The sequence below is a fragment of the Hemibagrus wyckioides genome, linkage group LG26 (assembly GCF_019097595.1).
Source record: "Hemibagrus wyckioides isolate EC202008001 linkage group LG26, SWU_Hwy_1.0, whole genome shotgun sequence".
NCBI classification, from domain to species: Eukaryota; Metazoa; Chordata; class Actinopteri; order Siluriformes; family Bagridae; genus Hemibagrus; species Hemibagrus wyckioides.
In genome coordinates, this window is record NC_080735.1 from 18831494 (window position 1) to 18848618 (window position 17125).

A 17125-nucleotide genomic window follows, 5' to 3' on the forward strand; every position below is an offset into this window, starting at 1 on the left:
CCCCACACTCACACCCACCCTATGCCCTGTATACACACCCACCCTATGCCCTGTATACACACCCCACACCCACACACCCACCCTATGCCCTGTATACACACCCCACACCCACACACCCACCCTATGCCCTGTATACACACCCCACACTCACACCCACCCTATGCCCTGTATACACCCCCACCCTATGCCCTGTATACACACCCCACACCCCCACCCTATGCCCTGTATACACACCCCACACCCACACCCTATGCCCTGTATACACACCCCACACCCACACACCCACCCTATGCCCTGTATACACACCCCACACCCACACCCACACCCACCCTATGCCCTGTATACACACCCCACACCCACCCTATGCCCTGTATACACACCCCACACCCACACACCCACCCTATGCCCTGTATACACACCCCACACCCACACACCCACCCTATGCCCTGTATACACACCCCACACCCACACACCCACCCTATGCCCTGTATACACACCCACACACCCACCCTATGCCCTGTATACACACCCACACACCCACCCTATGCCCTGTATACACACCCACACACCCACCCTATGCCCTGTATACACACCCACACACCCACCCTATGCCCTGTATACACACCCACACACCCACCCTATGCCCTGTATACACACCCACACACCCACCCTATGCCCTGTATACACACCCACACACCCACCCTATGCCCTGTATACACACCCCACACCCACCCTATGCCCTGTATACACACCCCACACCCACCCTATGCCCTGTATACACACCCCACACCCACCCTATGCCCTGTATACACACCCCACACCCACACCCACCCTATGCCCTGTATACACACCCCACACACACACCCACCCTATGCCCTGTATACACACCCCACACACACACCCACCCTATGCCCTGTATACACACCCCACACACCCACCCACCCTATGCCCTGTATACACACCCCACACACACACCCACCCTATGCCCTGTATACACACCCCACACACACACCCACCCTATGCCCTGTATACACACCCCACACACACACCCACCCTATGCCCTGTATACACACCCACCCTATGCCCTGTATACACACACCACACACACACACCCACCCTATGCCCTGTATACACACCCCACACCCACCCTATGCCCTGTATACACACCACACACACCCACCCTATGCCCTGTATACACACCCACCCTATGCCCTGTATACACACCCACCCTATGCCCTGTATACACACCCACCCTATGCCCTGTATACACACCCCACACACACACCCACCCTATGCCCTGTATACACACCCCACACACCCACCCACCCTATGCCCTGTATACACACCCCACACCCACCCTATGCCCTGTATACACACCCCACACACACCCACCCTATGCCCTGTATACACACCCCACACACACCCACCCTATGCCCTGTATACACACCACACACACCCACCCTATGCCCTGTATACACACCACACACACCCACCCTATGCCCTGTATACACACCACACACACCCACCCTATACCCTGTATACACACCCCACACACACACCCACCCTATGCCCTGTATACACACCCCACCCACACACCCACCCTATGCCCTGTATACACACCCCACACCCACACCCACCCTATGCCCTGTATACCCACCCCACACACACCCCCAGCCTATGCCCTGTATACACACCCCACCCACACACCCACCCTATGCCCTGTATACACACCCCACACCCACACCCACCCTATGCCCTGTATACCCACCCACCCTATGCCCTGTATACACACCCCACACCCACAACCACCCTATGCCCTGTATACCCACCCACCCTATGCCCTGTATACACACCCCACACCCACACCCACCCTATGCCCTGTATACACACCCCACACCCACACCCACCCTATGCCCTGTATACACACCCCACACCCACACCCACCCTATGCCCTGTATACACACCCCACACCCACACCCACCCTATGCCCTGTATACACACCCCACACCCACACCCACCCTATGCCCTGTATACACACCCCACACCCACACCCACCCTATGCCCTGTATACACACCCCACACCCACCCTATGCCCTGTATACACACCCCACACCCACACCCACCCTATGCCCTGTATACACACCCCACACCCACACCCACCCTATGCCCTGTATACACACCCCACACCCACCCTATGCCCTGTATACACACCCACCCTATGCCCTGTATACACACCCCACACCCACACCCACCCTATGCCCTGTATACACACCCCACACCCACCCCCACCCTATGCCCTGTATACACACCCACCCTATGCCCTGTATACACACCCCACACCCACACCCACCCTATGCCCTGTATACACACCCCACACCCACACCCACCCTATGTCCTGTATACACACCCACCCTATGCCCTGTATACACACCCCACACACACCCCCACCCTATGCCCTGTATACACACCCCACACCCACCCTATGCCCTGTATACACACCCCACACCCACCCTATGCCCTGTATACACACCCCACACACACACCCACCCACCCTATGTCCTGTATACACACCCACCCTATGCCCTGTATACACACCCACCCTATGCCCTGTATACACACCCACCCTATGCCCTGTATACACACCACACACACCCACCCTATGCCCTGTATACACACCACACACACCCACCCTATGCCCTGTATACACACCACACACACCCACCCTATGCCCTGTATACACACCCCACACACACACCCACCCTATGCCCTGTATACACACCCCACACACACACACCCACCCTATGCCCTGTATACACACCCCACACACACCCCCACCCTATGCCCTGTATACACACCCCACACCCACCCTATGCCCTGTATACACACCCCACACCCACACCCACCCTATGCCCTGTATACACACCCCACACCCACCCTATGCCCTGTATACACACCCCACACACACACCCACCCACACACCCACCCCATGCCCTGTATACACACCCCACACCCACACCCACCCTATGCCCAGTATACACACCCCACACCCACACCCACCCTATGCCCTGTATACACACCCCACACCCACCCTATGCCCTGTATACACACCCCACACCCACCCTATGCCCTGTATACACACCCCACACCCACCCTATGCCCTGTATACACACCCCACACCCACCCTATGCCCTGTATACACACCCCACACCCACACCCACCCTATGCCCTGTATACACACCCCACACCCACACCCACCCTATGCCCTGTATACACACCCCACACCCACACCCACCCTATGCCCTGTATACACACACCACACACACACACCCACCCTATGCCCTGTATACACACACACACCCACCCTATGCCCTGTATACACACCCCACACCCACCCTATGCCCTGTATACACACCCCACACCCACCCTATGCCCTGTATACACACCCCACACCCACCCTATGCCCTGTATACACACCCCACACCCACCCTATGCCCTGTATACACACCCACCCTATGCCCTGTATACACACCCCACACACACCCCCACCCTATGCCCTGTATACACACCCCACACCCACACCCACCCTATGCCCTGTATACACACCCCACACCCACACCCACCCTATGCCCTGTATACACACCCCACACCCACCCTATGCCCTGTATACACACCCCACACCCACCCTATGCCCTGTATACACACCCCACACCCACCCTATGCCCTGTATACACACCCCACACCCACCCTATGCCCTGTATACACACCCCACACCCACCCTATGCCCTGTATACACACCCCACACCCACCCTATGGCCTGTATACACACCCCACACCCACCCTATGCCCTGTATACACACCACACACCCACCGTATGCCCTGTATACACACCCCACACCCACCCTATGCCCTGTATACACACCCCACACCCACACCCACCCTATGCCCTGTATACACACCCCACACCCACACCCACCCTATGCCCTGTATACACACCCCACACCCACACCCACCCTATGCCCTGTATACACACCCCACACACACACCCCCACCCACACACCCACACCATGCCCTGTATACACACCCCACACACACACCCCACCCACACACCCACACCATGCCCTGTATACACACCCCACACACACACCCCACCCACACACCCACACCATGCCCTGTATACACACCCCACACACACACCCCACCCACACACCCACCCTATGCCCTGTATACACACCCCACACCCACCCTATGCCCTGTATACACACCCCACACCCACCCTATGCCCTGTATACACACCCCACACCCACCCTATGCCCTGTATACACACCCCACACCCACCCTATGCCCTGTATACACACCCCACACCCACCCTATGCCCTGTATACACACCCCACACCCACCCTATGCCCTGTATACACACCCCACACCCACCCTATGCCCTGTATACACACCCCACACCCACCCTATGCCCTGTATACACACCCCACACCCACCCTATGCCCTGTATACACACCCCACACCCACCCTATGCCCTGTATACACACCCCACACCCACCCTATGCCCTGTATACACACCCCACACCCACCCTATGCCCTGTATACACACCCTCCTCCCACCCCATGGCCTGGATACACGCCCCACACCCACACTATGCCCTGTACACACACCCCACACCCACCCTATGCCCTGTATACACACCCCACACCCCCCCTATGCCCTGTGTACACACCCCACTCCCCCACTGTGCCCTGTATACACTCCCCACACCCCCCCTATGCCCTGTATACACACCCCACACCCCCCCTATGCCCTGTATACACACCCCACACCCCCCCTATGCCCTGTATACACACCCCACACCCCCCCTATGCCCTGTATACACACCCCACACCCCCCCTATGCCCTGTATACACACCCCACACCCCCCCTATGCCCTGTATACACACCCCACACCCCCCCTATGCCCTGTATACACACCCCACACCCCCCCTATGCCCTGTATACACACCCCACACCCCCCCTATGCCCTGTATACACACCCCACACCCCCCCTATGCCCTGTATTCACCCCCCACACCCACACCCCCCCTATGCCCTGTATACACACCCCACACCCACACCCCCCCTATGCCCTGTATACACACCCCACACCCACACCCACCCTATGCCCTGTATACACACCCCACACCCACACCCCCCCTATGCCCTGTATACACACCCCACACCCACACCCACCCTATGCCCTGTATACACACCCCACACCCACACCCACCCTATGCCCTGTATACACACCCCACACCCACACCCACCCTATGCCCTGTATACACACCCCACACCCACCCTATGCCCTGTATACACACACCACACACACACACACCCACCCTATGCCCTGTATACACACACCACACACACACACACCCACCCTATACCCTGTATACACACCACACACACCCACCCTATACCCTGTATACACACCACACACACACCCACCCTATACCCTGTATACACACCACACACACCCACCCTATACCCTGTATACACACCACACACACCCACCCTATACCCTGTATACACATCCTATATACACACACACCCTATACACACACACACCACACATACCCTCTACCCTATACACACACACACTCTACCCTATATACACACCCCCTATACCCTAGCTCCACACCCTATATATACACACACACACACACACACACACACACCATACATACACACACCCTATGCACAATAAATGATCAACAATAAGAACCAACAACACAAATCTTGGTTAAATAAACAGGTACAAAGTTTAAAAACAGTGGTACACACACACACTTCTGCATGTTGCTGATCCAGTGGATGTGTATTTATTCTGCTGTGAGACAGTGTGTGCGCTCAGCAGCGCTGTCTCCCCCTGCAGGATAATAAGGGCACTGCACGTCACTCACGGCTTTCGGATTTTATTTAAACGTTACAGAAAGAAAGAAAAAAACCCTGGGTTACAGTCTGGAGCGAAACGCCGGACATCACATTATTTTATGAGTCGATTCCACCTTATAAACAAATATTCTGTACACCCTGCTGACTCGGTAGCAAAGTGAACAAAGACAAAAAAACCTTAATTTTTCTTTTTTTTGTTTATTGTGAAGGTTTTAAAAACAAGCGGTAAAAAGTAAAAAAAAAAAAAAAAAAAAAACCAAGCGTTTAATATATAATAATAACCTCTGTATAATAATATCATCATCAGAGCTTCATGAACCTGGTAGGAAGATGGGGGAGGAGTCAGTCAGACACACACACACCCGGGGGGGGGACACAGAAATACTTAAAAATAGCTGGGAATGTTCCAAACTCAACTGATTTCCATTTTTAAAACAAAATTAAAAAGTCTAAAAACAAACAAAAAATTTTGTACACTGTTTTTAGATGCAGTAATAACACCTTAATGATGGAGAGAGAGAAGAGGAAGGGAAAAAAAGTGAAGTGCGAGTCCGTTTAGGGAGGCGGGGTTTAGCCGGACGAGGAATTCCGAAGCGTTCCCTTTCGTTTCCCTGGCGACGGATTTTTTTTTAAATCACATTTAGAGGATGAGGAGGAGCGGTGATGAGGGAGGGGTTTAAAAAAAACAAAAACAAACCGTCAGCTACGCTTGGATTTAGTCCATTTCAGTAGGGAGAGAAATGAGGAGAGAGAGAGAGAGAGAGACAGACGAATCATTTACAAGGATGTTTTGTTCGCGTCCAGTCGCCAGCTGTAGGAGGATGAGCGACGATCGACAACCGGGATGGAAGGAGGAGGGGGTTAAAAAGAGAACAGGGTGGAGTCACTAGGGAGGAAGTGGGCGTGGTCAGGTTTACTGCGCCTGAAACAGATCAAAAGAAAACGTTTAGATAAAACATGAAGGCGGAGCTGAGCAGGTTTGTGGTGATGAGAGGCGATGGCTGGTTGCCGTGGTTACGCTAGCAGTTACAGCTACACTGTTAGGGTTTATTTATTTAGCAACGCACTGGCCGTGTTACTAAAGCCAGGCATTTCTCTGCACCGAGACGTGTGTCTGTGTGTGTGAGTGTACCTGTTGGCCCTGCTGTGTAGCTGCAGGCTGTCCGGGGTTCTGTGTGTTCTGGCCGTAATAAGCAGCTTGTTGTCTGTAGTACTCGGCCCAGGCGGCGCTGTAGTCAGTCTGTCCTGCTGCTCCTGACGCTGCTGGAGCTCCACCTGCTGCTGGAGCAGCGCCACCACCGGCCTGAGCTACACACACACACGCACCCCCCCGTTACTTCCATCCAGTTTATTCATAATAATAATAATAATAATAATAATAATAAAACTCACACACATACACACACTCACAGATGCCATTTTAATGTACGATTCACATTTTAGCCAAGAGTTAAGAGAATGATAATGTGTGTGTGTGTGTGAGATTGTGCGAGTGTATATGAGTGTGTGCGTTTTCTTACTCTCACCCATTTTCTTGTAGTACTCCTCCCAGGCCTTGGTGTAGTCTGGCTGTCCCGTGTTCTGAGCCGCTGGGTTCTGGTCAGTGGGGGCGGGGGCAGCAGGCTGTGCACTGGGCGTCTGTCCGGGCATCGCGCCTCCACCAGGCTGTTGATAATACTGTGCGTAATATGCTGCCCAGGCGGCACTGTGATCCGCTGCAGCTTTACCTAACACACACACACACACAGAGAATGTATCATCCTCTTGAACATCCTTTCAACAGACAGAAGTGAAGATTATGAGATGAAGTGAAGCTCACTGGGGTCATGAGGTGCAGGCGGCTGCCACTGCTGGTAGGCATTTCCCCAACCCTGAGGGGGGTACTGGTGGGCACCTGGAGGACCTCCACTACACACACACACACACACACATTACTCCACTCTGTTTAACTCAATACACAATACAGTACAAGTAAGAGGTGTGAGCAGGTCTACTGACTGTGGTGGGGCTCCTGGAGGTCCAGGCTGATATGGATTGGGGTTGTAAGGACCCATTGGGCCAGCTGGACCGGGACCACCAGGACCAGGACCTACAGGACACAGAAGACCCTGCACACACACAGAGAGAGAGAGAGAGAGATTATCTTCAGAGTTTATAAACCTCAGAGGCAGGTCCAGGTTCTGCTGGCTTGATCTTTTACCTCGATCTTGTCCTCGATCAGCTGCTTGGCATGGTCAATCTGCTGGGGGTTTCCCCGGATGGTGAACAGTTTGAAGTTGGGGTCACCGTTAGGTGGCGGCTGGCGTGAGATCTCCACGAAGGCGCCCGTCTGCTGGTTGATGGACTTCACGTTCTCGCCTCCTCGGCCAATCACCAGGCCGCATTTGTGTGCGGGGATAGAGAAGGTCATCTCGCCACCAGGGGGACCCCAGTTACCTGGACCACGCCCCCTGCCACGCCCACCTGGAGGCATACCTGTTCCAGGAGGACCAGGTGGTCCCTGAGAAACAGTGAGAGAGAGAGAGAGAGAGAGAGAGAGAGAGAGAGAGAGAGAGAGAGAGAGAGGGAGGGGGGCGGACAGAAACAGAGAGAGAGAGACAGAGAAAGACAGACGGACAGAGAGACAGAAAGAGAGAGAGAATATCAGATATTTTGGGATGTTGTCTTGTTTTTAGATGACATTTATTAAACATTTCTATAAAGATTTTTTTAAAGCAGTAAAATGTTGAGAAGTGAAGGCTCTCCTCACCCCTCCCCCCTCCTCTCGGACACGGATGCTCTGTAGGAGCTCGTTGATGATGCCTGCTGCGTGCTCACAGCGGTCAGGAGGCCCCATGATGTGAGCGACCTTATCGGGTCCACTCCCGTCATCTACACACACACACACAGGGTTATGATCATGCACAGCACCGTCACAAGCTCTAGGAGAAGAGGACTAGAGAAGAGAGGAGCTTCACCTGGTTTGAACTGTATCCTGACTCCTGCATCGTTCTGAATCTTTTTGATCATCTCCCCGTTTCGGCCGATCACCACGCCCACGGAGTGACGTGGCACAGGCACCTGACCAATCACATGGCAGCATTATCATTAACACCCTGGAGGTGTGAATTATCCAGACACCAAAACAATCCCAAACTGACTAGACCAAATTTATCAACTTTTCTATTTTTTTTTGCTTTTTCAGATGTAAACAATTAAAAACATGAATTTTTTAAGCAACACAACTGTTTATCAGACGGTTCATTAATAAATCTATACCTCATGATAGCTATTATTACACACACCTCTATTCCTCCTCCCATGCGGGAGCCGTATTCGTTCCTGTCTCCAAACTGATCCCTCTCACGCAGGATCTCCTGCACCATCTCCCTCGCTTGCTGTGAGTGAGAGAGGGGAGGGGAGAGGAGGGGGGGGGGGATTAAGGTCCACTTCCTTAATCAAAGAAAGTCGGAATTTTGCTCACTAGAAATCGAGAAACACACTCCCTCTCACACGCTCACACACACCTGCACTTTGTAAGGGTCTCCAATGATACGGAGGGGTTTGTCGATGTTGGGTCCCTGAGACGGATCCTGTATTAAAATCATCTTGACTCCGGCTCGCTCCTGCAGCTGTTTGATGGTTTCTCCTCCTTTGCCGATGATGAGGCCGGCTTTTCCCGCCGGGATGATCATCTCCTGCATGTGCCCGCTACCGTTAGCCTCGTGGAAGGAGGTGGGCGGTGTGCCCCTCCCCCGAGACACAATATCATCTAACAGCATCTTGGCCTTCCTGGGGGGGGGCAGAGACAGAGTGTGTGTGAGAGAGAGACAGAGTGTGTGTGTGTGTGTGTGTGTGTGTGTGTGTGTGTGTGTGAGTGTGTGTGTGAGAGAGAGAGAGTGTGTGTGTGTGTGTGTGTGTGCGAGAGAGAGAGAGAGAGAGAGAGAGAGAGAGAGAGAGAGTGTGTGTGCGCGTGTGAGAGAGAGAGAGAGAGTGAGTGTGTGTGTGTGTGTGTGTGTGTGTGTGTGTGTGTGTGTATATGAGAGAGAGAGAAGCTAAAACACAACTGACTTGTCTCTTGCTAGCATGAACTAAGAGATCTAAAAGTTGAGAAGTGTGTGTGTGAAAATGTTTTTACACTTACTGTATGGAGTCATGAGTTCCAGTGAGAGAGACGCTTCTATCGGGTAAACCGCCGCTGTCTGAAAACACACACACACAGTGATGTTACACTTGTGCACATATCTTAAACACACACACACACACACACGCACGTGTGACAAGTGTGGACAGTGAAGGATAACTAACCTGGCGCGATCTGAACCTTACACCCCGACTCCTGCTGGATCTTATTGATCTGCTCTCCTCCTCGACCAATGACTGAGCAGAGAGACGGAGCAGAACCTGATCACATCACTGATCACAAGCGTGTGTGTGTGTGTGTGTGTACACGTGTGTGCGCGTGTGTGTGTGCACTCACTGAGGCCCACCATGCCGTCTGGAACTCTGTACTCCTCTGTCAGAGCAGAAGGACGTCCACTGGAGGAGGAATAAAGTGAAAGTGAGTCAGTTACAGAGCACTTCGTACACAGAGTGTGAGTGTGTGTGTGAGAGTGTGTGTGTAAGGTGTTAGGAGCAATTCTGTGGTCTTACCTCTGCTGAGAGAGAGCAGCCAGCTGAGCACTGATAGCTGTGGATTCACACAAACCTGTTAGTCTACATATACATCTCACTCACACACACACACACACACTCTCACTCACACACACACACACACACTCTCACTCACACACACACACACTCTCACTCACACACACACACACTCTCACTCACACACACACACTCTCACTCACACACATTCTCTCATACACACACATTCTCTCATACACACACTCTTTCACTCACATTCTCTCTTATACACACACACTCACACTCTCTCTCACACACACACCCCCACACACTCACACACATTCTCTCTTATACACACACACACTCACCAACTCACTCTCACACACATTCTCTTATACACACTCACTCTCTCTCACACCCCCCCCCCACCCACTCACACATTCTCTCTTATACACACACACTCTCTCTCACACACACACTCACCAACTCACTCTCACACACATTCTCTTATACACACTCACACTCTCTCTCACACACACACACCCCCCCACCCACTCACACATTCTCTCTTATACACACACACACTCTCTCACACACACACTCACCAACTCACTCTCACACACACTCACCCACTCACTCTCACACACATTCTCTTATACACACACTCTCACACTCACCCACTCACTCTCACACACATTCTCTCTTATACACACACACTCTCACACACACAAACAGCTAACACAACATGTAGTACTTTATTTTTTAATTTCTTCTATCACCTGTTTGCCAAAGGGAATATTTTTATGAAGCTCCGCCTACAGTACTGTCTCTCAAATAACTCGTAGGTGTGTGTGTGTTTATGAAAATAATCAACAAGATGAAGCAGAGTTCCTCATTCACCACAAAGTATTAGTGTGGGTATAGTGTGTGTGTGTAAACACTCACACAGTGCTGTAGCGTTGTCCCTGTCACTCTGAGGTGCCATCCTCTTACTGTCCGGCTGATCTGAGGAGGAAACACACCGTCAAACACTGCACAGTACAGTCAGATCAGTGTGTGTGTGTGTGTGTGTGTGTGTGTGTGTGTGTGTGTGTGTGTGTGTACCTCCATCCTCCAGCGATCGTTTCTGTGATGAGAAAGGATACCCCTCTGTACCACCATTATTGCTCACAGGGCCGCCCGCGACATCTCCACCGATCTTAGCTGCAATCTAAAAACACACACACACATTTTCACACCAATAATAGAAAAAGGAAGTTGCTGACCAACACAAACGAGTGAAACCACAGCTCCGGGCCAATTCGTCCTCATGGAGGACACTAAGTTAGTATCACTGACCCACACCTCCATCTCCACGTCCACTGACCCACACCTCCATCTCCACGTCCACTGACCCACACCTCCATCTCCACGTCCACTGACCCACACCTCCATCTCCACGTCCACTGACCCACACCTCCATCTCCACGTCCACTGACCCACACCTCCATCTCCACGTCCACTGACCCACACCTCCATCTCCACGTCCACTGACCCACACCTCCATCTCCACGTCCACTGACCCACACCTCCATCTCCACGTCCACTGACCCACACCTCCATCTCCACCTCCACTGACCCACACCTCCATCTCCACCTCCACTGACCCACACCTCCATCTCCACCTCCACTGACCCATACCTCCATCTCCACCTCCACTGACCCATACCTTCATCTCCACTGACCCACACCTTCATCTCCACCTCCACTGACCCATACCTTCATCTCCACTGACCCACTCCATTATTTATTTCCTCAAAAACACGGTACAAACTTGTAGAACTTCAGAAAGTCAGAAAGACCTCACATAAAACAGGTGTTTATTTTATTGTTTATTTTTACGTTATTCCTGCTGCGTTACTTTTTTGTTTATCTTTAGGTTTAAGATGTTTAAACAGTTGTGGTATTGATCGACACAGAAAGTGTCACCGGGTTCTAAAGACGTCCAAACATCCGTGTTACTCTGAGGGTCAGTCTGCGACGTTACAGGACTTCATACAGTCCACTAAAGTCGTGAGAGAGATCTGAAGTATCAGGATAAATGATTAAATCGTCCAGATCCTAAAGAACCTGTTCACACTGGTCATTGGTCTGCCTGTGTGTTACAGAACACTGAGGACCCCATGCTGGACTTCAGGACCTCTTCTCACGTCCTACTGAAGGGTCAGTATCCTGAAGGGTCAGAGCTACCTCTGTGGTGTTTGTACAAAAACAGGAGTCCTGTTAGAACCCCAGTGTCCAGCGCCGCTCACAGGACAACAGTGTGGTCTATTAGACCACTGTCCGAACATCAGGACTTATTTGTAAACTCTTAGATTTCACACGTTCGTCTCGTTCTATTAAATCAGTATTTACTCTTGTGCAGAAACCCAACAGAGCCGCTGTGACCCGGTGTTTTTCCGTCTCCATTAAACATTACTCTGACATTTAAAGTTTACTGATTTAATCGCTGCACGAGTTTCGATTATTATTTCTCACGACGTACAAGATGATTTTATTGAAGTCATGCTAATCAGCTAGCCAGAGACACGGCGTTTGCGTGCTAATCAGCTAGCCAGAGACACGGCGTTTGCGTGCTAATCAGCTAGCCAGAGACACGGCGTTTGCGTGCTAATCAGCTAGCCAGAGACACGGCGTTTGCGTGCTAATCAGCTAGCCAGAGACACAGGCGCTGTAATTCGTCCATGTCTTTTTTTCCTCTCTTAGCTCAATGCGTCACGCTTCGTTTACCATCTCCCATCACGACCGCGTCCGTAGCAACCTTGCATGTTTGCCGTCACTCTTACGAAACTCCTCCACCAAGGCTAGCAAATCATGTTTCCTTTTTTGTGCTGTACAACTGCGCGTGCGACAACAAAACCAAGCCGAACACCAGATCCTGAAAATACGGGCTGTGAAGAAAAACGCGTTTACTGTGACGGCAAATTTGTGAGATGGGAGAAGAAAGGGGGTGGGGCTTACAGCGTTTCACTCACAAATCCGTTTTCTCGCTTTATTTTTTAAAGACTAAAAGTCGAGTATTTCCGAGCAACACCGTGTTCTAGAGCGCTCTGACGTGTCTCTAGAACATCCACGCAAAACGCCCGTTAACGATAATCAGAATCGCAGAAAAGAAATTCTTTAGGAAGCCGACGGATCGGATTTCTAATCGAAATTTAATTTAAGAATCTCACGTGAGAGACGGGCGAGTTTGAAGGCACAACACGCGATTCGTGCAAGTGTGTAGAGGTGCGTTAGCCGTCTCAGCTCGACTTTCATTTCTTCCGTCAAGTAAAATTCCGTTTCCTAGTCCGAAACGTTTCTTCAGCAGACGTCACAAACTATATTTCCAGAGGAAGAACTTTTTACTTAAAATATCGGAAGCTCACCAGATGATGAAGAGGAAAACGTGGTCCATGGGTTTATCGGTAACGCGAACAAATCGGCGCGAGCGAGCTAGACGACGGGTGATGAAGTGGGCGTGGCTTCTTCAGGAACTATTTCTCTCAGCGGAGCAAAAACACACTTTAGTCCCGATGTGAAGTGTGAAATGTCACTCGGTCAATATCCAGGTCAATAGACTGCGAGCCTGCTTTGGTGACTGGTGTGCGGTCAGGTTGGAACAGGAAGGAAGCATCATCAGGAAGGGACCCCAAACCGTGTAAGCGTGATGTCGAGTAGGGCTGCACGATTAATCGGAAAAAATCATGATCCCGATTCACACAGAAATCTTCTTTCTAAATGACGGCGATTCAGTTGCATGTACAATATTTCCCTGTATTCAGATGCGGCATTCATGTAATTACTGTACAACAATCCAACATGATATCAGTCAAACACGGTCTTAAAACCGAACCCTATTAATTCACCAATCAGACCCGACCACTTCTCTCCTCTCTCTTCCTCATTTGCGGAGTTCCACTGTCACTCAAGTGACGTGTAACGAGGCGGCAGACCAAACAGAGTCAGTGCACGTGTTGGATTTGGAGTGGCAATTTTCACGCAAAAGAGAAAAAGAATGAGCACCAGTGAGGAAAGTCCTTGTGGCGACGGTGAGAGTGATAATGCAACAATATTGGTACGGAAAAAAGGAGCACATTGAACCGTGTGGAACTTTTTTGGTTTTAAATCCGACGAGGATGCACAAGGAGTCATGATCTGTAAGCAGTGCTTTGGCATCGTGGCAGCACCGCAAGGTAACACGACCAATCTCTACTGTTGAAAACGAGGGATTTAAGGCAATGATGCAGACTTTAGACAAGCGCTACTCTCCGTCCTCTCACAACTATTTTTCGTCTGGGAACATTGTAACATGCCTGCGTTCCTCCCTGAAGCCTCAAAATGTTGATCAGTTAGTGTTCTTGGCCAAGAACCTTTAAGTTCGGCCAGTTGGAGCGTACTTAAAGCACGGGTGCTAATTATTTTAATCATTATTGTTAACATTCTATTGTTTATGTTCAACAGCTTTCAAGTTACTCACCTTAAGGGGTCTAAAATAAGGAAAAGAAACTATTTTTTGTTACTTTTAAGTCCAGCACTTTATTATAACTGAAAGTCCTGTGTGGCACTTTTTTTCCACTTCAGTGCAATAAATGTTTTGGCTGATAAAATGAAAATCGTGTGAGAGAACCGCGATCTTATTTCCCATGGAGAAAAATTCACATTTTAGCAAGAATCGTGCAGCCCTAACGTCGAGAATTTTGTTGTCTGTGATCAGTCACTCTTCTGCAAAAAAATCAACAAGTGTGTTGTCAATCAACAGTCTGACCAATTCGGTCACTGAAATTAGACTCACAGGATTTAGTTTAAAAGAGAAGTTTAGTTTTAGACTCCAGATGAGTTTAATGGTTGAAGTTAGAGGAGACTGAGGAGCGGCGGAGACTGGACACACTGGACAACAAGACGGGTAAATATACTGCACTTTTACATGTTTCACTTTAAACTGCTTTAAACTCCTCCACATGCAGCTTTAGCATGGTTTATTTACAGAAAATATCTACAGTAAAGTGTGTGTGAGAGAGAGAGAGAGAGAGAGAGAGAGAGAGAGAGAGAGAGAGAGTGTGAGAGTGTGTGTGAGTGTGTGTTGGTGGAACTGACCCTCAGATACTCAACACACAAGGTTTATTTGATCTGATACTCGTCTAAACCTGACTTATTATTAACTTTATTAGTTTTATTTCTTTAACTGTGACACTTCTGATATGATGACCCAAATATTAATAATATAAGTAAGTAAGTAAATAAATAAGTGTGCCGTAAACACAGCAGCACACAGTGGAGTTCAGTCAGAGTTTGGCTCACGAGGCTAGTCATGGGCGCGCGCTCGACGGTATGCTAGCTAGCTTAGCTAAGTTAGCTTAGCATTAGCTCGCGGACAATGGGAAGAAAACTTTATATTAATTATTCTGGTGCTTATTAACAAAATGGCGCGCGCTTCACACCGAGAGGGAAAAAAACAGGTTTTATGGGATAATTTATATGGGAAAGCGCTACACATGTAACACGCGCACGCGTGCGCGCACACACACACACACACACACAGTTAAAGCGCCATGCCGGTCTCAGAGAGCAGGAGAAGGCCTGAGAGGAGCAGATGCGCGCGCGAGGCAAAACAATGCGCTGCTGCACGCGATCAAGCAGCTGCAGAGAACTCGTTTAAAATAAGTTCATTACAAATAACGGACTCGGTGTCGGCACGATACGGAGTTAGCATTCCACCGGTAGCTGGCTAGCAGCCCCACGTCTTTCTGTGTATTTTCCAGGCCGCTCGCGCGCTCACTCGCTCTCTCACCTGCCGCGCGCGCTGCACCGCGTCCGCGAACGCGTCCTTCTTTATCCCGCCGGCTCCCAGTGCTGCTGCTGCTCCGGCCCCGGGAGGCGGCGGCACCGTGCTGTACTCCGACATTACTGTCCGCGCGTTTCCGTGCTGTAAATCCGTACAGAGAGAGGGAGAGAAAGCTGGGCCCGGGGGAAGACGTGCGCTGGAGCCTGGAAGGCGAGAAAAGCCAACTTAACGGGAAAGGAAGAAGAAGGCAGCGCGGTCGAGCCGCGGCACCCGAGCGCGCGTTTCTATTGGCTCGCGTTTTCGCGTTTGCGTTAAAACTAACCAATCAGCGCGCACCACAGAGGCGGGCGCAAACACTCCTTCAAACGCGATTGGCTATTTGAGGTAATAAAAAAACGTGGCCGTGGCGCTGATTCGAATTCGACACGGCTCCGTAGTGAACAGAGAAGTGCACTCGAGAGTGTGGAGAGTCGTGTTGTGTCTGGGAGACGTAGTGCGCATGCGTAGGGAGGAGAGGGGTATTTGAGATGGTCGATACAGCGCTAGGACTGAACGCTTTGCGGAAGCGATTTTGCGGCTTTGCAGCTATAACAGCTTCAACTCTTCTGGGAAGGCTGTCCACAAGGTTTAGGAGTGTGTTTATGGGAATTTTTGACCATTCTTCCAGAAGCGCATTTGTGAGGTCACACGCTGATGTTGGACGAGAAGGCCTGGCTCTCAGTCTCCGCTCTAATTCATCCCAAAGGTGTTCTATCGGGTTGAGGTCAGGACTCTGTGCA

At 51.0% G+C, this 17125-nt stretch overlaps 1 protein-coding gene across 3 annotated transcripts; it reads right to left on the reverse strand.

Moving 5' to 3' along the window:
- Nucleotides 1-5939: 5939 nt before the first annotated feature.
- Nucleotides 5940-16625, reverse strand: khsrp (KH-type splicing regulatory protein). Of its 3 annotated transcripts, none has more exons than XM_058380648.1 (17): nt 16353-16625; nt 11648-11753; nt 11489-11548; nt 10568-10604; nt 10395-10453; nt 10223-10294; nt 10059-10116; nt 9442-9706; nt 9220-9312; nt 8893-8995; nt 8685-8806; nt 8136-8435; nt 7934-8043; nt 7755-7843; nt 7456-7662; nt 7068-7243; nt 5940-6857 (listed from the first exon to the last, which is right to left on the reverse strand). In XM_058380648.1, the coding sequence occupies exons 1-17, from the start codon at nt 16464-16466 to the stop codon at nt 6849-6851; spliced, it is 1980 nt and encodes a 659-aa protein (XP_058236631.1). In that variant the 5' UTR covers nt 16467-16625; the 3' UTR covers nt 5940-6848. The 3 variants fall into 3 exon arrangements, with proteins under 3 accessions (XP_058236631.1, XP_058236632.1, XP_058236633.1); XM_058380649.1 differs by having other exon boundaries at nt 7462-7662; nt 16353-16624; XM_058380650.1 differs by lacking the exon at nt 10223-10294.
- Nucleotides 16626-17125: the final 500 nt, after the last annotated feature.

Bases quoted from the DNA above. Each gene is read 5' to 3' on its own strand.
- khsrp (XM_058380648.1), bottom strand. From the start codon at position 16,466: ATGTCGGAGTACAGCACGGTGCCGCCGCCTCCCGGGGCCGGAGCAGCA. The intron at 9,313-9,441 runs GTGTGTGTGAGC...TCTCACTCACAG, and splicing joins GAGACCCTTACAAAGTGCAG to CAAGCGAGGGAGATGGTGCA. The intron at 7,244-7,455 runs GTAAGAAAACGC...GTGTGTGTGTAG, and splicing joins CTACAAGAAAATGGGTGAGA to CTCAGGCCGGTGGTGGCGCT.